The sequence below is a fragment of the Phoca vitulina genome, unplaced genomic scaffold (assembly GCF_004348235.1).
Source record: "Phoca vitulina isolate PV1807 unplaced genomic scaffold, GSC_HSeal_1.0 scaffold50, whole genome shotgun sequence".
In the NCBI taxonomy this organism is placed as follows: Eukaryota; Metazoa; Chordata; class Mammalia; order Carnivora; family Phocidae; genus Phoca; species Phoca vitulina.
The window spans coordinates 408,160-428,334 of record NW_022589753.1 but is presented as its reverse complement, the minus strand read 5'-3'; the positions used below and the strand labels follow the sequence as shown (position 1 = coordinate 428,334).

The 20,175-nt window shown below is 53.1% G+C and overlaps 1 protein-coding gene across 4 annotated transcripts in view; it reads right to left on the bottom strand.

Annotated features, from left to right (window-relative positions):
* ZBTB46 (zinc finger and BTB domain containing 46) overlaps nt 1-20,175 on the bottom strand; it is a 61,274-nt gene that overhangs the window by 14,721 nt on the left and 26,378 nt on the right. Inside the window, exons 3-5 of one of the 4 annotated variants that reach the window (XR_004297438.1) lie at nt 8,910-9,194; nt 3,825-3,977; nt 2,478-2,837 (exon numbers count right to left, since the gene is read on the bottom strand). Coding sequence is in view for 3 of the 4 variants with exons in the window: in XM_032387619.1 (XP_032243510.1) it covers nt 2,575-2,837; nt 3,825-3,977; nt 8,910-9,194 (701 nt within the window). In the remaining variant the exon portion in view is untranslated. Of the gene's footprint in view, nt 1-1,801; nt 2,838-3,824; nt 3,978-8,909; nt 9,195-20,175 lie in introns of those variants that run through there. The other 3 variants (XM_032387619.1, XM_032387620.1, XM_032387618.1) reach the window with 3 other exon arrangements.

Genomic DNA, 20,175 nt, shown 5'->3' with positions numbered 1-20,175 from the left:
AAAGCTTCACCTCAGCTATTGTTGGGGCTGCTGTAACTTGGTTTGGGTCTTACTCTGAGGGACAGACTCTCACTTCAAGGTGTGCCCCTCCCCCAGGGTCTCCGCTGAAAGCCCACGCTGTCTCCCTTGTTTCATTTTTTTTACGTTTTATTTATTTACATAATCTGTACACCCAACATGGGGGCTGGAACTCACGACCCCGAGATGAAGAGTCGCACACTCCTTCAAGTCCCACCTGCACTGGTCAGTCTCCAGGGTGTGTGTGTGTGTGCGCGTTGGCCAGATTCTCAAATAGATTTTGCCTGGAGAGTAAGCCCAACACGAGCTATCATGGTGGAAACTAGAAGTTCAGAAAGTTTTCTTCAAGTGTTTTCTTTAAAATAAATCAATGCCTTTTCCCTAGCACCTGAGTTCTGTGCAAGTGCAAGACTAACAATAATCAACACTAGATTATATATTTTAAGCTTGAGGTTTGTTTTTGGGGGGGGTTGGTAAACACGACACCCAACATGGGGCTTGAACTCACGACCTCAAGATCAAGAGTCACATGCTCCACCGATGGAGGCAGCCGGGCGCCCCCAGTTATATATTTTAAATGCAATCTAAATTAGTAAGTTACTATCCCTACGTGAGTAGCAGTCTTCATTTCTGTGCACGCGCACACACACGCACACACATCCACACGTGACACCAGATCTCCGGCATCTCTCATTTCCTGCCATGTGAACATGGTAGAGACACTGAAAGGCCCACAGTGAACACAGATGTGGGGCATGTTTTGTGCCAGTAAATACACCCAAGTAAGAACCTTTTATTACTGAAATTCTCTGTGTTCAAGAGAGATTAATGTTACATATGGATAAGCTTTTTAAAAAACTCTTTAAAATCAATCATGAGCCACATTTCAATGAGAAATTCAACAAAATATAAGACATGAAATATCTATATACACTTCGCTGAAAATTCCATGTTAGATGCCTGTACAGTTTAAGGGAAATAATGTTAGATGTAAGAACAAAATCAGACAACTATCTAATCTAAAAATGTTTCTTGAGCCCCTTACCATTGGACCATCTACCACAACCTACTTCTTTTTACAAACCTATTTCTTTCAGGTACTATGGAACCTGTCTGAAATGTTTTAATTGTTTTAAAATTTTAAAGATTTTTAAAAATTTTTAAGTAATCTCCATACCCAAAGTGGAGCTTGAACTCACAACCCTGGCATCAAGAATTGCATACTCTACCGACTGAGCCAGCCGGGTACCACGATTGTCTTAAAATTTTAACAAAAGCCTTTCAGTACAATAGCAGAGACAGACCCTCCCCAGTGCAGGTGTCCTTGTGAGCCGCTGGCCACACTCCATCCACCCCAGGGAAAAGTCAAGTGAGCAAATAAAAGGAAAAGCCCCCACAGAGCCTCTGCGTCCCCACCCAGTGAAGTCAGAATGCAGATGTCTACACAGGGCACTTCTGCCACAGCATGTCCACACTTAGACATAAAATCTCTGAGACCTCACAGCTCAAAGATCCCATCATGACCATTCAAAAGCAAACGGGGACATAAAGCCACGAGGCACTGGATCTCTTGGAAGGGTGACCTGCATCGGCTGGTCTTTTAACCCTTTGACAACAATACCCTAAGCCTCTCTGAAAACCTGGCTTTTCACTGTCTCTGGAACTTGCTTAATAATGGTAAAGGCTGCAGCGTGGGCGCGGCAGGAGTAGCCGAGACTGCTCCTGGACAGGCCCGGCCACAGCCACGGTCAGGGTGCAGCCTGGGGGGGGGGGGGGGGTCTGTCAGACTCACAGGGAAGGACCTCTCTCCCAGAAACCAACCCACATCTGCCTCTGGTGATTCCAGAACCTGGAACGGGGCCGCCTGCGTCCTTCCGGGGAGACCACGTGCTGCTTGGCAAATGTGAGCCTCTGGGTCCCGGATTGCCCACCACATCCACGACCACCTGCTCTGTGTACGTAAGCGGACACCTTGTTGGAAAAGACCACGTAGGAATCATTTACTTAATGTCAATACGTCCAATGAAGGTGGACAATAGCAAACACAAGGTGCTCTTTCTGAAAAGAAGCACAGCTTCAGTAATTCTCCACCAATGGCTGTCTCCTTGGAGAGAAATGCCCTGTGACACACATATCAAGAACACAGCGGCTAGGCTTTGTCCTTCGATTTTTCCAGATAGTATGGGGTTGGAGCTACTAGATTCCTTTTTCCAGGGATGGGGGCCTGCTTTTCTGCCCCCACAGTTGGGCCATCCTACATGATTCCAGTGAACCCAAGCCCTTGCTGGGAGGCTGGAGGCGCACCTGCTCCACCTTGCCCCACCTGAGAGGCCTCTGCCTGGCTGCCGGGGGAGGAGCCAAGAAGTACCAGATTTAAAGTCCCACACTGACGCCTAGTCCCACTCCCCACAGCTGCCCCCATCCTGACGTGGTTTTGCCATCGCCCGTGGCCACCAAACCTGAACACCAGGCCTGGCCGCAGCAGAGAGGCACGTGGGGATGTCTGCTCCCGTGCGGACAAAGGTGTCTGGTCAAGCCTCTCCAGCCTCGAAGCTATCATACGCAGCAGAGGCTTCTGTGTCCATAGGGTGCTTCCCTCGTGGCTCCTTGGCTGACTTCATGGTAAGGCTGTCGGAGCTCTGCGTGAGCCCATCGGGCCTGGGGAGGGGCACTGGCCACACAGCGTGCTGGAAGAAGGCCCCAGGCATCCCGGGCAGGCCTGCGGCCCCCACAGAGACCCACCCAGGCGCCAGCTGGGGCCAACTCCAGAGGAGGCCTCGCTGCCGAGCCCAGGGCTCCAGGTGTCAAGGGGCATCGATCTAGAACAAGAGAGACAAGTTACAGGAGTTCAGGATGTGATGACACCACCTCGTGCCAGGCCCCTGCCCTGTCACCATAAGGACAACTCTCCCACATCTGGGAAGGAAGGCTCCCATTAATTCTCAATCGATGGACACTCAAAGGAAAAATCCTCGTTAACAGAACACAACGTCTCCCACCAAAACCACCTTGTTGGAAAAGACCACGTAGGAATCATTTACTTAATGTCAGAGTCCAAAATATGTGGTTAAGCTCTTCTTAAAGATTTCTTTTTCTTCAGGGAGACAGACAAACCTAACACAACTTTCTTTTATAAACAACCCCTCTGCCCCGAGGAACAGGAAGGAGAGCTTGTTCTCCGTGACCTTCCTGGGGTCCCAGAGGCCCCTGAGTCCGTGATGGTCATGCATCCACCCAGCACTGCCCACAAAGCTGCCTCAAGACCAGTCAGCGCCGGTGACTTTAACCTGCTGCTGTCTGAGCCAAATGTCTTTCCGTGAGGGGGAAAAAATTCCTCAGAGAAATCTCTTAACTTAAATAGAAAAGAGCACTTGTATTTAAATATATTTAAATATATGTTTATATTCTATAAACATGGAAAACGAGAAGCACAGCAGAGGGAACAGAGTCAACGGTGTGCGGTCGGTATGCGGTGACAGATGGCAGGTGCACTGCGGTGGGCACAGCCGTCACCTGAAAATAACGTGACACGTATGTATACATATGCATACACGTCACCAACTTAACTCTACGTGACTGAGTGTGTAACGGTTACTACTGCACCAGCTGGGTGTTCCCTCACTGAGCTTAGCTGAGCACGGAGAAGAGATAGTATGCACAACGGCTTCTAGGACAGAAACTCACTATGAGCCCCTGAGCACGCGCCAGGGACGCACCTGAGCGCACGCGGAGTTTAGGGCACGTGCGTGCTGGACACGCAGCGGATCCGGGCTGCCCGGGACGTGGCAGCCACTCTCATGTCTTACCTGGGCTGGGGGGCAGTGCTGTCCTGGGCTCGGTCTGGCCATTCACCAGAGCGGGCATCCCGGGCTCTGAGTGGAGGGTGGAGGGGCCCGAGGGAGGGGCTTCTGCTCTGCGATCAGCATCCCCCCAAGAGTGACTCGGGCTGGTGCCAGGCCCTGGGAACACAGGAAACGAGTCTCACCCACGTGAAGGAACACCAGCTGGTGGGCTTGCTTCAGAGTTCCGGAAGCCCGGTGCCTGGTCTTGCTGCTCTGAGTGGAGCACGGCCGTGTGACAAAGCCTGGGTCTTGCTGGAGGTGGGCGCTTGGGTACTTTTATCAGCTCGCCACCCCCAAACAGCAGGGGTCTCCGCATGTGACTTGTTTGGGGTGAGGGTCTCTCTCCCAGAAGCAAAATGTTTACGACAGAGGGTTCTAGCACAGAAAGTCAGGACACGTTGTGAGAACACGGAGCACGCGCATGCCTGTGGCCTTGAGAAACAATCTTCTGGAAAACACTCCAAGGTGTGTCGAGCTGGCTATTTATCTAAAAGTGTAGTGACATCATCCAATGCCCTTTTGCAGGAAGTTGTTTGAAAATCCAGTGTCGATCTGGATCAAGAAAAGGTCCTTGATTCATTTTTCACACACGGTAAGAAATCATCTTTAAACCATAATCAGAACGGACACCAGCTCGGCGGTTTCCCGCAAAGTGCTCCTGGACGTCCGGGCCAGCCCGCAGACACAAGGGTCAGGAAGGGACGGCACGGCCCGGTGGCTCCCCGTGGTCCCGTTCGGAGAGCCCCCGCCACTGCTCCCCCAGGATCTTTCGAGCGTTCCCTCCCTTCAAGAGCGGGAGGGGACTTGGCCCGTCCTTCCACTCAGGACAGCACCGGCTGTAACTCTCAGGGGGAGATCCTCAGCTCTTTTTCAAAAGTAGTATCTACGGGTCAAACAGCGACAATAATCAGGGATGATGCTTTTCAGGTCGCAGTCACCTCGGATGTTGGAAGGATGCGGCAGCTTTATGAGACACTCATCCTCCCAGACCCACAATGAGCCGGCTTCCTTCCCTTCCGTTTGTTCCCGGGAGATCAAGCAGCGACCCATGTGCGTGAAGCATTTTTCGAGGGTCCGAGGAGGCGACACACATGGCAAGGCCCCACCCAGACCCACGCACGCTCACAAATACAACTTGTAAAACTGAGCCACGTGTTAAGCCACAGTTGATGCTTTTCACGGCTTCTGTTCAGTGGACAGTGACTATGAACAGGCAGGGTGCTCGCCTACCCCAGAAAACGTAATAAACACAAGAGAATCAAGTTAAGCTAAATCAAAATAAAAAGTACAAAAGTTCCTTTAATCAGTCAAAGACCGTGAGTCTGGAAAGCAACCATCTGCTGACTCTAATAGCCAATGTGATTAAACCCATCAGAATTTCCTGGAAGGTTCCAGACTGTCTGGGAAGGTGAATGTTGGCTGCTCATCACGGCTTGAGCGCCGCCTGCACATTTAAGGGCCCCCTGATTTTAAACACCTGCAACTACCATCCCTTTCTTTCACAAAACTAGCAGACCACGCTTACGCCCCACAGTGCTCCCTCCTCGGGAAGGCCAGGCAGAATCGCGACCAACCTCGGGAGCCCCCCCGCAGCACATCCTGTGCCAGAGCTGCTTCCCGCTAAACTTGACACCTTCCCCTCATTTCTCCGACGACGAGCCTACGTCTGCTGGGATGTGGACCCAGTTTTGGGCACTCCGAAAATCATAATAAAACGTCCATTGTTAACAACCAGCTCAAGGAGCCTGGAGCTGGGAGACCAAGTGCAGCCATCTGGTGCTCCCCACTTTCACTCCAGGGTCTGAGGACGCCCAGCACCACCGCACAGGCCCCACCTCCCTTCCGAGCCGCCTGTGGAGGGAGCACAGAGGCCCCCGCGCCCACCTGAGCGGAACCGGGGTGTCCGCCCTCCGAGGTACGCACAGGGGCCTTGTTCTGCTTTGCTCTCAGTGTGCCTCTTCGGACGTGCCGTTAAGCCCCTTACGCACACAATCTCTTGCTCAGCCACCACATGGGTACCTGGGGGCTCTGGCGAGCTGGTGGTGGCGCACGAGGAGGGTCCCCATCCCGACAAAGCGGGAGCGCCCTCGGTGGGGAGTGAGGCGAGAAACACGGGACCAAGTCGCCAGAGCTACATCGCGTTCAACCGGACAGAAAACTCAGTCCTGCCAACGAGGGCGCATCTAGAAACCAGCAGCGGTGGCGGAGAGGCGACCGACGCAGGCTTCCGCCTGTCCTGACGCTTCGCTGCGAGCGCTTAGAGAAACTGGGCAGCACGGAGCAGACAGACGGACGACACACACGGACTCGCGGAATCGCTCCGGCTCCCTCTCGGGATCTCGAGATACGTAGCGGTGGCTCAGGCCACCCGGCTAATACAGGTACCCTCCGCAGGGACAAACCTCTCCAACACAGGTGACCAAACAGGTTGCCACAACCACGTCTTAACCACAGGACGGCCGCTCAGCCTCAGCTTGATTCTGCGAGGCCGCCCGCCAGGGGCGGGGAGGGTGGGGGGCTACCATGGCAGCTGACCACAGCGTTCTGGGAAACAAAGTTTTGTTTTGTTTTGTTTTGTTTTTTATTTGACAGAGAGAGACACAGCGAGAGCAGGAACACAAGCAGGGGGAGTGGGAGAGGGAGAAGCAGGCTTCCCGCGGAGCAGGGAGCCCGATGCGGGGCTCGATCCCAGGACCCTGGGACCATGACCTGAGCCGAAGGCAGACGCTTAACGACTGAGCCACCCAGGCGCCCCGGAAACAAAGTTTTTATTTGGATATTTTCATTCCTCATTTTAGTATATACCTGGAAACTGACAGACTTTACTTAAGATGTCAGAAAATAATATTTTTTAAAATAACCCATTTTCCCACCAAGCTCTCTGGCCCCTCTGCCTCTGGTAGGTTCTTACAAGAAAAATGGGGAATTTAGAATATTAAAAGCCAGGAGATTAAAACATAACAGAAATAACAAAATACCAAAACCCACCGGGTGACTTCACCTGGAATTAGTCACAGATGTACTAAAAATAAACAGGAGAGGACTTCACGTCCCAGCTCTCTCCACTCCCTCCAAACTGTGAAGAGCAGTCTGACAATCACGCGCGTGTCCAGAGCACGCCCGGGGCAGGCGTTGCTGCCTCACCCCAGCGTCAGGAGGTATTAATACAGGGTCCGGTGACCCACACGCAAAGATGAAGCTCGGGGAGAAAAGCCCACCAGGAGATGCAACCCTGTGGGGCTTCACCCCGGTGGGAGACCTGCTGCAGGAGGGTCTGGGGCCCCGGGGAGGGGCGGGGCCCAGACAGAGGGGCCCAGCGGGGGTGGCCGCCGGTGCCGCACCAGGAGCGGGGTCCAGACCCGGTCTAGTGTAGTTCCCAGCAGAGATGCACCAAAGGCCTTTTGGACCAGCCCACATGGGAGGCAAAGACTGGCAGACAGGAAGACAAGTGAAAAGCATCGAGAATCACCCCTCATTCCAATGTCACCCCTGACAGCAGAGGTGGGCACTGGTCTGGCCCGCCCACAGCCCAAGATGTGTGGCATTCACACGTGCATTAGAAGTGTTATGGGGGGACCGAACAAGTGTGCCCCCACCTCTCCACACAGCTACAAGTTCCCAGCCGCATCCCCACGGGCTCCTTCCATGAGATGCACAAACCTGCCCAGTCGACCCCCCAGTGCCCTGGGATGGCACAGGCCCAGCTCTGACGGGAGGCGGGGCGAGACCAACATTTGGGAGCATGCATTCAAGGGTTCACAGACGCTACTTTGTCTTAAACTCCCCACAGCTGTGTGATGCATTTTTCAGATGGGGCAATGAGGCGTAAACATGTCTTCGAAAGCGTGCCCAAAGCCAAGCAGCCTGTCCACGAGGTATTCAGTGTAGGGTCTGACTTCACAGCCAAGCCCCGTGAACTGAGCACGGCGTCCAGTCTGCTCAGATGGTGGCCTGGGCTCTTGATGACGTGCCAGGAAATGAAGAAACAGAAGCATTGCTCCGACTTGCGTCTTTATTAGCCGTAAGCAAATTTCATCGCTCCAACACAGAAACTTAGGGTATTTTAGCGCTCATGAAAACAAACTTGTAAAAATACTGGCTTTTTAAAATCAGAGTAAAAATGAAAACAAAGATGCACTTCCCAAATCCCCAACATAGGAGTCGGCTTCCCTTCCTCCAGCGGTAATCAGGAAGCCACCGTGTCCACACTGGCCGCCACGCAGGCCCCATCCACGCGCTCACACCCGCGGGCCCCCCTCTGCACTCGGGGCCTCCCATTTTGGGGTGTGCCCCCCGCACCTCATTCCCTCTGGCACCCATGGTAAGCACCAACCAAACACAGCGCGTTTCTCCTCAGATGGCCAGAGACACCGTCCGGGCAGCCGCCACGGTCCATGAGCGTCCCCAGAATGGATCTTCAGAGCGCCCGGCTCGCTCTCGGGCTGCACCCCGCGGGCTCACAGGCCGTTAGAGGAGAAAGCCAAATGCCCTGTGTCTTGTTGGGGGAAGAAAGTCCCGGGGGAGCCCACTGCTTGGCAGCTCGGCCGAACCTCTGGCTGCACCTTTAGCCGCTTCTCAGGTTAGTCTGTCATTTGCTCCCGAACAACTGGAATTCGGCTGGAGACATTTAAGTAGCAAACAACATCCAATTCCTTTAAAAACACTGGCGTGCAAGCGGCATTATCTAGCGGAAACAAAGCAAGGATGTGCGCACGTCGCTCCCCACTGCAAGTGAACGGGCACAAAGGCGGGACGAGGGCCAGCAGAGGGAGCCCGCGCCTGTCCCTTTGCACAGAGGCTGCCATCCAGGTCCCCCTTCCGGACCCACACACGGCTCCCGTTTAGAGGCCCCGCACTTCTAAGTTTGACGAGGTTTTTGGTTCAGATGCCTCGATTTCAGTGTGAAACGGTCGAACAAGCACTTGCTGTTCCCTAACAACCACACATCAGCCACTGCTCCACTGCGGGCCCTGCAGCCGCGCGCCCCACCGCACCTCTCCCGCGAACGCGCCCCCCGCCCACCACCTCATCTCCTTCCAAAGCACTTACGGGACAGGGAGTGGGTGCCTTTGGGCAGGTAGTCCAGCAGCAGGGAGCTGTCGTCCCGGAGCATGTCGGCCTTGAGGGACAGCAGGCTGTTCTTACTCAGGAGCGCCGCCCGCAGGTTGGCCACGGCGGTGGCCTGGTGCAGGGCCTCCTCCTTCTCCGGGGTCAGGGGCGGGCCCAGGTAGCTGGCTTCTCCTCCCAGGAGACCCTCGTCCACGTGGCCAAAGAGCTCAGCCCTCTCCCCGCGACTGTCAGAGCTACTGGCTTCGGTCACCGTCAAGTCCGCATCTGGGAGAGGAAACACACGCAGGTCATTTTAAGACTCTCCAAGTGGGAGGGGGCAAATTTAGGAGAAGCCGAGGTGACGAGCTTCCTGACCACCCAGCGGCTTGTAAAATCCAGTCCCGTCCTGCCAGCCGACGTCCCTCACCTGCCCCGGGACAGTGGTGAAGTCTCAGCCGAGGCCTCCGGTGGGGGCTCCGCTCAGAAAAGGGGGGGGGCACCCCCTCCCAGGACAAAAGGACGAAGACCCGCTGGAATCTCTGCTCTGGGGCTGGGAGCCAGAGGCCACTGCATGCCTGCGGGATTTTCCTCTCTCAAAGAAGACGTGACTCAAAATGGACTGACGACTAAAGAGAAGAGCTAAAACTACAAAACTCAGAAAATCTCCTCACTCTCAGCTTGGGCAACGGGTTCTCAGACAGGAGACCAAAAGCACAAGCAACAAAACAGATAAACTAGGCTTTGTCAAAATTAAAAACTTTTATGCCTCCAAGGACACTCTCAAGGGGAGAAAAAGACAGGGCGCCTGGCCGGCTCATTCATGCAGTGTGTGACACGTGACCGCAGGGTCGTGAGTTCGAGCCCCACACTGGGCGTGCAGCCTACTTAAAATGAAAGGGAGAAAAGGAAGGAAGGAAAGGGAGACAGAAGACAGCCCATGAAAATATCCACAAATCATACATCTGATATGAGAGCCTATTCAGAATATATAAAGAATGCTTACAACTTGGTAAAAAGAAAAAGAACCCATTTTTAAAATGGGCAAAAGGACCCGAGCAGATATTCATTCAAAGAAGACACATAAATGACCAGTGAGCAATGTCCAACACCATCGGTCATCAGGGACACGCACCTCGAAACCACGAGAGGCCACTTCACACCCACCAGAGCGGCTAGAATCCGTCAGACCAGTCAGACGGTCACAAGGGCTGATAAGGGTGTAAAGACACTGGAACCTCCTCCATTGCTGATCAGAACATCCAGGGGTGCAGCCACTGGGGGACAGTGTGACAGCTCCTCGAGAGACCACACAGAGTTACCACCAGCCCCCTCGGAGGGGTTCGTACCCAAGAGTAGTGAAGACACACAAGCTCCCAGCAACACTATTCGTAACAGAAAGAGGAACGAGCCCAATGTCGGGGGATGACGGGCAAGCAAGACAGTCCATCCTCACAGTGGACTCTTGCTCGGTCGTGAAAAGGAGTAAAGTGAGAACTCGCTACCACGTGGATGGAGCTCAGAAGCCACGGCAGTTCATGCAAAGGCTGCTAACCTTCCAAATCCCAATGAATTCCACGAGGAACGTCACAGACGGACGTCCAAGCAACGCCGTGCCTCCCTCACACAACCACCCTGCGAATCCGAGTCCTGGCAAGGGTGCCCTAACCCCCAGGCCAAGCCTCGTGCGTGCAGGGAGGTTCTGGAATCAACGGCACATCCAGGAGGCTGCCTGTCCCCAGTATCTCCTAGGACTCAAGCTACGTTGTTTACAAAAAGCTTGAGAGGACACCAAGCGTCCAATCTCACGTCTGAAAAATGAGCTGAGTTCCAAAAATTCGTTTGTAAGTTAGTCACGTAGGGTGTCGACCGCACACGTGTGTACACACACATACACACTCACATACACACACGAGCACACAGATGTGCACGTGCACACAAGCTGTGGCTCCTCTGGACAGGTCCTAGCAATGGCTGGCGCTGGTTCCAGGGAGACAGGAAGACCCTGCCCCCGAGGGAAAGGGACAGCATGCGGGAGCAGCCGCTGGGCAGACGCCTCACACACGTATGCGGCAGCAAGAAATGACCACACGCCAACTGCACGGGCAACGGAAAGGCACTCAGGCTTATTTCCTGACGCTGACATCGTTTTAGTAAATGAAGCAAACAGGATTAAAAATACCAACATCTAATTGTCAAGGGCGATGAGTTAGATGTAAAGGTTTTATTCTAGAGGGGAATACACTGTTTTTTCTCGCTTCCTATAAATGATACATCATAGCATTTTGAAAATTTAGCTCACAAAAAAAAAAAATTAGCTCACAATCTTTAGCTGGAAAGCAGAAAAGAGATTATAATTAAAATAAGCAGAATTTTTTTTTTTTTTAAGATTTTATTTATTTATTTATTTGACAGAGAGAGACACAGTGAGAGAGGGAACACAAGCAGGGGGAGTGGGAGAGGGAGAAGGAGGCTCCCCGCCAAGCAGGGAGCCCGATGCGGGGCTCCATCCAGGACCCCGCGATCATGACCTGAGCCGAAGGCAGACGCTTAACGACTGAGCCACCCAGGCGCCCCTAAAATAAGCAGAATTTTTAAACGATCAAACTAGATCAGGCAGTGTTGGTCCTAAAGTGGGGTATGAGCAGATTCAGAACAGGAAAGAGTGGGTTCCAGCCACGTGGGCTCCAGGGCCTGGGGGACGGGGCTGTCGTGGAGGGAGGAGGCCAGGAGGGGCGAGGAGGGCAGGGAGGGAGGGGTGCTGACCTCACAACCAGGGTGTCCTGGGAGCACCCCATTTCTCACGTTTCCCCAAATCTCCACTCTTCACGATTCTTTAAAGTGCTCACGAGGTGCATTTGAGAATGTCTTCACAGACGTCACACCCCAACCCCGCTCAGCCCACTGCCTCGCTCACCAAACAGGCGCCCAGTGTGTGCACTGTGCAAACAACACACGGAAGCTTCCAGAGAGAGTGTGCCGGTGGGGCACACACCCCTGCCCCCACCCAGGTGCTTACAGCCCAAATCAGACTCAAACGGGGCACAGTACCGTTCAAAAATTTTAAGGATGCATTTCACCCAACATTTACCTTCTCACTTTATGTGTCTAAAATGTATTCTCTATTTCAAAAATGTCACCTTTCTTTATCCAAGTTCAAATCAAGTTACCTCATTTTCTTAACTTTCAAAAGGTTTTCACATCATTCCATAAATCCTCCTTACTTGAAATATATATATAATTGAATAAATATATAATTGAATCAATTACTTTGCTAACTATATAGTCAGCAAAGTGATTCAATGGGTAAAAGTCAGATTTTGGGCAAATAGTACTGGAACAACCAGACATCTATATACAGAAATCAATATGAACCACAGACCTTCACGTCACACCCAAATCTGTTAAGCTTCCAGGAAAAACACAGGGGGGAATGTTTGGGACCTTTGGCAAAGATTTCTGTGATAGGATTCAAAACGTAGGAGCCTCAAAAGAAAAGAGTTTGCAAATCGGGCTCCATCAAGATTTACAAGGTATGCTCCTCCAAAAACAACGTTAGATGAAAACGTGGAGTGAAGACAGAAAATGTTTGCAAGACACACACCTGCTGAGGTGTGATCAGAACATGCCGAGAACTCTCAACTCAGCCCTGAGAAGCGGGTTCAAGACGTGAACAGGCACTTCCGGAAAGCAGAGCGTGAGGAGTGGCTCGTCACGGCCAACATTTCTAACCCACCAGCACAAGCCACCCGGGTCAGACCCTGACGAAGAAAGCCGTGTGAAAGACTAACACACACACGGAAAGAAGACCAACAACACGGCCCATCAGAGAAACGCGAGGTGCACACAGGAGGGCCACGCCACGCCCCCAGGGCGCTTGGAAATGGGAAAGGGAACAGTGTGAACTGTTGACGACGATGTGAAGCAAAGGGGACTTCGAGCAAAGCCAGCATGAGCCTAGGGTCCCAGCAGTCACGGCCCCGGGAGTTCACCTGAGAGGAATCAAAACTCACATGTGCACAAAGACGTCCCAGCACATCCCAGCGGCGTGTTCACAGCGCTGGAAACCACCCGAAAAACCGCAAACAGGTGAAGGAGTCAACACAGCGTGTTACAGCCAGAGAACAGAACACAAGCTGGAAATAGGATTTAGTGATGCACACGACAACGCGGACAAACCTCAAAAGCACGTTGAAAATCACAGAAACGCGGGCAGATTAGCAGCTGCCAAAGGGGGGGTAGCGACCCCGGGGTCCTCGGCGGCCGCTGTGGTGGGGGCTGAGGTCCGTGGACCGTGTCAATGTCCAGATACGGGTGGCGGCAGTGACGGTGTTCGCAAGACGTCAGCCTTGGGGAAACGGCCTCAGGGGACACAGGGCCCCTCCGTGTTATTTCTTACAGCTCATCATTCATCTACAATAACCTCAAAATGGAAAAACAAGAGTTAAATAAAATAAGCCAGACAGGAGAGCACGCACTGCAGTTCCAGGCCACATTGGGGACAGGAGTCAAGAGTGGCCCGGGTGGGTGGGGGGTGAGCAGAAAGGACGGGAGGGGCCGCGCCAGGCAAGGGAAGTGTTCTCTCTCCCGACATAGAGATGTATGCATTTGTCAAAGCTCACCAAACTCACCCACTAGGCAGGTTCAGATTAAAAAGACAACGGGCAAAGCTGTGGAGGATGGGGAGCAACCAAAATTCCTCACACTATGAGGGGGGGTGCAGACACTCAGGAAAAGGTCTGGCAGTTCCTTATAAAACTAAAGTCACCCCTTCCCTGTGACCCAGCCACTGCACTCCTAGGTATTTGCTCAAGAGAAATGAAAACATACGTCCACAAAATAGGCTTGCCAAAAATGCTCACAGAAGTCTTATTCATAATAGCAAAAATTGGCTCCTGCCCACATGGCAGAATCTGGATAATCACCCGGCAGCATATTCGGCCCAGGGACACTAGGCAGAGTCCCCCAGGTGTGGATTACAGGAGATGCGGCCACGCACATGCCCCGTGGCCAGGCGCATGAAGCAGCCGCTCCACAGCAGGGCGCGCGCCACGTGGTTTCGTCCAGAGGAAGCGCTAGGCCGGCAGAGAAGAGCTGTGGCAGAACGAGTCAGGTTGGAGGCTGCTGGGGCGGGGATGCTCTGCTCCTCGGGTGGGGCGTAGGGACACACGTGGACCAAGACTCATCGAGAGGCACACCGGGGAATGGTGCGTGCCAGGTGTCAAAGTGACCTTAAAAATGGAAATACAGGCTGAACTCTAATGAAATGCTCGCTGGAGTGTTTTGGGATGAAGTATACGGACATCGGCCAGGTACTCTGAAATGCATTGAGAAATAAAATGGGTTTTCGATGATTAGATGGATAAGCATGTAATAAAGCAAACGTAGCAAAATGTTAAGTGGAGAATCTAGGCAGCAGACGTGCTCATTTTTTTTTTCAACTTCTCTCTAAGTGTAAATATTTCCCCAATAAAATGTTAGGGAGAGAAACAAAAAATTATTCAAACTCGAAATTTGTGCAATTTACTGTATGTATATTATACTCCTAGAAATAGGAAGAAAGAATGGCAATTTTCACACCAAAAAAACTTCCTTGGGGCCCCTGGGTGGCTCAGTCGGTTGAGCATCTTTTATTTTTTTTAAGATTTTATTTGTTTGAGAGAGAGAGAGAACACAAGCAGGGGGAGTGGGAGAGGGAGAAGCAGACTCCCCACAGAGCAGGGAGCCTGACGCGGGGCTCGATCCCAGGACCCTGAGATCATGACCTGAGCTGAAGGAAGACGCTTAATGACTGAGCCACCCAGGCGTCCCGAGCATCTGACTCTTGATTTCAGCTCAGAAAGGGATTTTGCGGGTGTGATGGAGTCAGGGACCCTGAGGTGGGAAGATTATCCGGGTGGGTTACTGTCAACACAAGGGTCCTTCTAAGCGGAAGAGGGAGGTAGGAGGGCGGAGCGATGTGGGGCCAGGAGCCAAGGAAGGCTGTGCTTCTAGAAGCTGGAGAAAGCCAAGGAACGTTCTCCTCTGGAGGCTCCAGAAGGAACTGCCACCCAAATTCAGACCCTAACATCTGTAAAATAATACGGTTGTGCTACTTTAAGCTGCTAGGTTCGTGGTAACTTCCCACAGCAGCTGTAGGGAACGGATGCACCCCCTAGAAACACCTCCAGAACATACCAGAACAAGCACCCAAAGGCAGCACTGATCTTCACGACCAAAACCGGCAACAGCCCAGAGCCGTCCACATCAGGACAAGGAGTCCACGGCGTGCACGCACACACTGGAACCCACGTGCAACGTGCAGCCGCAGCTTCATCCCACCCCAGCGTACCTGAGAGAAACCCACGGCAGGCGGCGACCCTCTGGGGGAGGCGGCCCCCAGGACTGACGTGCGGGCCTTCGGGGGCTGCTCATTAGCCAGCTGAACAGTGAGGGGTTTGCACCTTTTTCAAAGTTTGAAAAAAGCGGTGGCATAAAAATTTTCAAATGAACACTTTAACACTACTCCTCTTAAAATCTCCATTTAAATGGAATTTTACAAGCCGTGCTTTCACATATATATATATTATATATGCATATACATAGTCTCACCCTGAGGCTTTCAACATAGCCAAGTCCCTCCTCCTCACCGGGAGGCAAATGCTGCCTCGCCCCGGGGCACCACACACAGGCAGCCCCAAGCCAGAAGACCCTCCGGGCATCACTGTCATGGTCTACAAACACCAAAAGAAAGTAAGCACTTGGTTAAAGAAAACCAAGCCCTCAAGTTCAAATCAAAACAGGATCCAGAGAGATGGTTGCCCATGTGTGGACCAACCACAAAGCAGTGAAGGCTCACTTCGGAACACGCACGTTAGCTCAGCGAGGCTGTTGGGGGGCAGCCCCCTGTACTCGGGAGCTGGAGAGGGCTCCTTTCTACACGATCCTTGAGCACAAGGACGTGGTCACACTCTCTGCAAAGACACATCCCAGTGCTGCTTAGCAAAATGTCAATCATACCAACTCATGCACATTCCCCTGAGCTGAACTCTGGGGATCCTGAGCTCACCGTCGCCAGAGCCCGGAGGGCTGCTCGGCTCAAGGGGCTTCCAGAAGCACTTCCACCTCCTGCTCCAGCCTGACACAGCCTCACGACGTGGCCTGCCTTGTCAAGCACCAGCCCAGAACACACTCCAGCTCTTCTGCAGAGCCCCGTCCGGGTGGGGCATCCTCCCAGCCCTGCTGGGCACCCCTGGGGACAAGCCACTCAGCAGCACCCAGCCTCAGTCTCTGCACCTGGAAGAACAGGGGGCTGAGCTGAATGTCGTGAGAGCCCTTCAAAGACTCACCCTTCATGAACTCCATGTTCTAGAAAGTCCGGACGCAAAAGAAGCGCTTTCATTGGGGTAGGAAAAGAAGCTGCAGGAGCTCAGCAAAGCCGAGGTCCCAGGATCCGCAACCAGGACGATGATTCAGAAGTACGGCATCGGGCGTGGATGAGCCACGAGTCACAGGGCATGCCCCCCCAGCACGCCTCCACCCGCGGGGCCCCTTCCCACGCAGGCATCTGGCTTCTGTTACTGCTCTGCTGTTCCGAGTCACCAGCGTTTCCCACCCTTCCAGATGAGACAAAGGACACCTCGCTACCTCTCATCCCGGCGGCAGGGGCGCCCATTACGGCCCCTGCGTTCCACGCGCTCAGCCAATATTCCAACAAACAGGATTGCTGTCTCTGTCGGGTCCTTAGCTGCCATCTGACTGACAGCAACAAGGTCAACCAGAACGGATTCCATAGAATTCTGCTCAGACCTGAAGGAAAAACATCTGGGGTCTACAACTGAGCTCAAACTTTTGAGGAAAGGAGAAGAGCAGAGGGGCTGACAAGGGGTGGAGCTCAAGTGTCAAGAACAGGGTCCAACAGTGTGGGTGCGGGAGGCAGGTCCAGTCTCAGCCCCACAAAACCGTGGTGTCACTTTTCATTCAGGCTCTTTTACCTCCAAACACAAATACCAGACTAGGCAAGACGACTTTCTTTAAGAGAAGCGATCAACGGGGCGCCTGGGTGGCTCGTCGTTAAGCGTCTGCCTTTGGCTCAGGTCATGGTCCCAGGGTCCTGGGATCGAGCCCTGCGTCGGGCTCCCTGCTCCGCGGGAAGCCTGCTTCTCCCTCTCCCGCTCCCCCTGCTTGTGTTCCCTCTCTCGCTGTCTCTTTCTCTCTGTCAAATAAATAAATAAAATCTTCAAAGAGAGAGAGAGAGAAGCGATCAAGTCCGCGCAAGTGTTGGCAGTGGAAAGCTGGCTTCCAGCAGAGTGCCCAGAGGATCACGCCCTGGGTGCTGGGCACTCTGCTTGTCCCTTACGTCTCCACTCAGATCATGGACCGACGTGTAGCTTAACTCAAACTCACAAGCTTCACCGCTTCTCAAACGAATCCATCCGTGCCCTCCTGTGGTTTAGGACGGTGCCTGAGGGCAGACTAAGACAGTTCAGCCGGGGACGTCTCCTCCCTCCTCAGCCCCAGCAAGGACCCTCTGACCTCAGCGGGGGCAGCGTGGACTCCCCTAGCCTGCAAGATGGCGCACCTGCCCCTCCCCCTTCCCCGCACAGGCAAGAGGCCACACGGGCGTGAGGAGCTGGCTGGGAGCCTACAGAGACCACCTTCACCTGAAGCCGTCCTGTGGTTCCAACACGTTCTTAAAAATCCCAGTACGTCCAACTTTACAACTAAAGACCCAACTTTACAAAAATATAGGTATAAATATTTACTTTACAAAACCCACACATTTTATTCTAGCTACAGAAAGAACTCTCTTCTTCACAAAACCTTGTAGGAACATGTATGGGACATTAGGACAAACACCTGGGCTCTTCCCATACCGGCTTCTGAACTAGCAGCTGCAGACCTCATCGGGGGCCTGGGGCCATCTCGGGGTCGCACACAAAGGGGGAAGCCAGGGCCCCAAGGAGGACGAGGAGAAGGAACGGGGGTCTGGCCACGACTTCACTGCAGCCTACCTGCGCCCTCGAGCTGTCACACAAGCGAACTGCTGTAACTCAGAAGGAAATTTCAACGGACGTTTCCGTGGAAGCTCTTGGCCTTTTGCTCGGAAAAATCACTCTTAAATGCTAACAGGCTCCAAATCACCACAAGTCAAGGTGGGGACACACAGAAGGGACAGGGCATGCAGCCTTGGATATCCGAGCATGTGTACTGAGCCCCCAAATGATCTGCAATAACCACCTGACACATTCCCTCGGAATAGGGCCCTTTCTCCTACAAATAGGACGAGAATTTAAAAATACTCTTCTCGAAGAGGTAATAGATATTTAATGAAAACAAACTGACCTCCACTGGGATCGCAATTCACACTTCCACACCCAGCCCCAGGGCCAGAGTGGAGGAATAATGACCACCAAAGCCGGCAGAAACCATCCTAGGCGAGCCTACAACCTCATGTCCTTGTCTTTGCAACTCAGAATAATCTAACAGAAGCGGTTCACAGTTGCCTTGGTAACCCAAGGGATTTAAGACATTAACAAAAGTACACAGCCGAAATCACTTGTTGGATTCTAAAAACACCTTCTGCTTGACAACTGCATTTAAAACCTCAAACCCACAGGCCTGAGGAGCAAACATTCTTCACTGTGCAGATGGGCCCTCGAACCGTAAGACCTCCAGCATCGCAGCCCGCTGGGCGGCTCACGGCACTCAAGCAGGTGTCCCAGGACAGGACTGCGGCACTGACCACCCCAGAAGGTTCCACACAGAGCATCTGTCCTTAAGTCATTCGCCAGGGACTGCTGCTTCTCAGAGTTTAGTCAGAGCTGGTGACAGATTACAAAGTTTGGAGCACACGGAGTGTACCTCCCCCTACCAACAGCTAACAGGGAGACAGGCAGGCGGCTCTTCTATCAGCTTGGAAACTTCACCTTCTTCTCAGCTCGGTTAAACTCCAAAAGCTGTGGGGTGCTGCCCATCAGAGACATTTACAATGCCTGGACACACTTTTGGTTGTCAGCAAACTTGGGGATGGGTTGCTATTGGCATCTAGTGGATGGAGGTCAGGGATGCCGCCTCCGTCCTAGAGCGCCCAGGACAGTCCCCATGGCAGAGTCATCCAGCCCAAGGTTGAAAAATCATGGTTCAGCCAACTTGTACTGAACACACAGGGGTCTGGCCATGTGCTCGGGGCTGGGAACACACGGGGACAGAGAATGACAAGGAATAATACAGGCTACAGTGCATCTCAGGGAGGCGCTGCTTAATGGATAGAGTTTCAGTTTGGGGTGATGGAAACCTTTTGAAGATAAACAGTAATGATGGTTGCGTAACAATGTGAATGTATTTAATGCCAATAAATTATATACTTAGAAAGGGTTAAAAGAGCAAAGGTTACGGCACATGCATCTTACCACAATAATAAAAGCTAGTGTACTGACAGCAGAGAGGAGCCCGGGCTCATCCAGGGGCCCCACTCGCCCGGCCCAGGAAGCCTCTGGGCCGGGGGAGTGGGCAGGCGCCCCCCAACCTGAGCACAGGATGCTTAGCATCCACGACATTTTTCAGGACTATTACCCCAGTTTGCTGCGTTCACCTCAGTCCATTCCCATGTTCCGGATGATTGCTGACCTTCCTGGAGGGCCCTCCCCAGGACAAGAACTTGTAAGATGCCTCCATCCTGCTCTGGACCAACTCTGTTCCACCAAATGCCTTTCCTCATCCCTCCCCACCCCACCGCACCTGGGGCTGGAGGGAGCCGGGTCCCCCGTCTGCCTCGGAGAAGGGCTAGCCCAGCTGTAAGCATTACGGGCTCAGCACCAGGAAGGGCGCCCGGTGTTTCGGTAAATGTCTACTTTGTTATCCACTCGTCTGGGAGACAGACACAGAACTGTCATCCAGACTGTGAGGACCAGATTCAGCAAAGCTAAGCACGGAGCGGCGCTGACCCTAACGCGGGGCCAGACGCGTGGTCGGCGGGGGGGGGCCCTCGCCGTGCAGCAACACCCAGCAAATGCAAGAAAATGACACGTCTGCTAGCTTGAGCCACCGGAGCTGTCCTGGTTGAAAACGAGGGGACATCCCTCATTGCGAGGGGCGCTTTACCGCCAGAGGCCTTCAGGTCCCCCCAGGTCAAGATAAGCTCTTGGCCAGGGACAAAACACGGGCATGTGACAGTTTGCTCAATGTCACAACAATGACCAAAACCCACGTCTCCTGGAGAGAAAACCCAGGACTGAGGCCGCGGGACGGTGAGTGTCTGAGATGTCCCACCTTCATGTCACCTCATCTG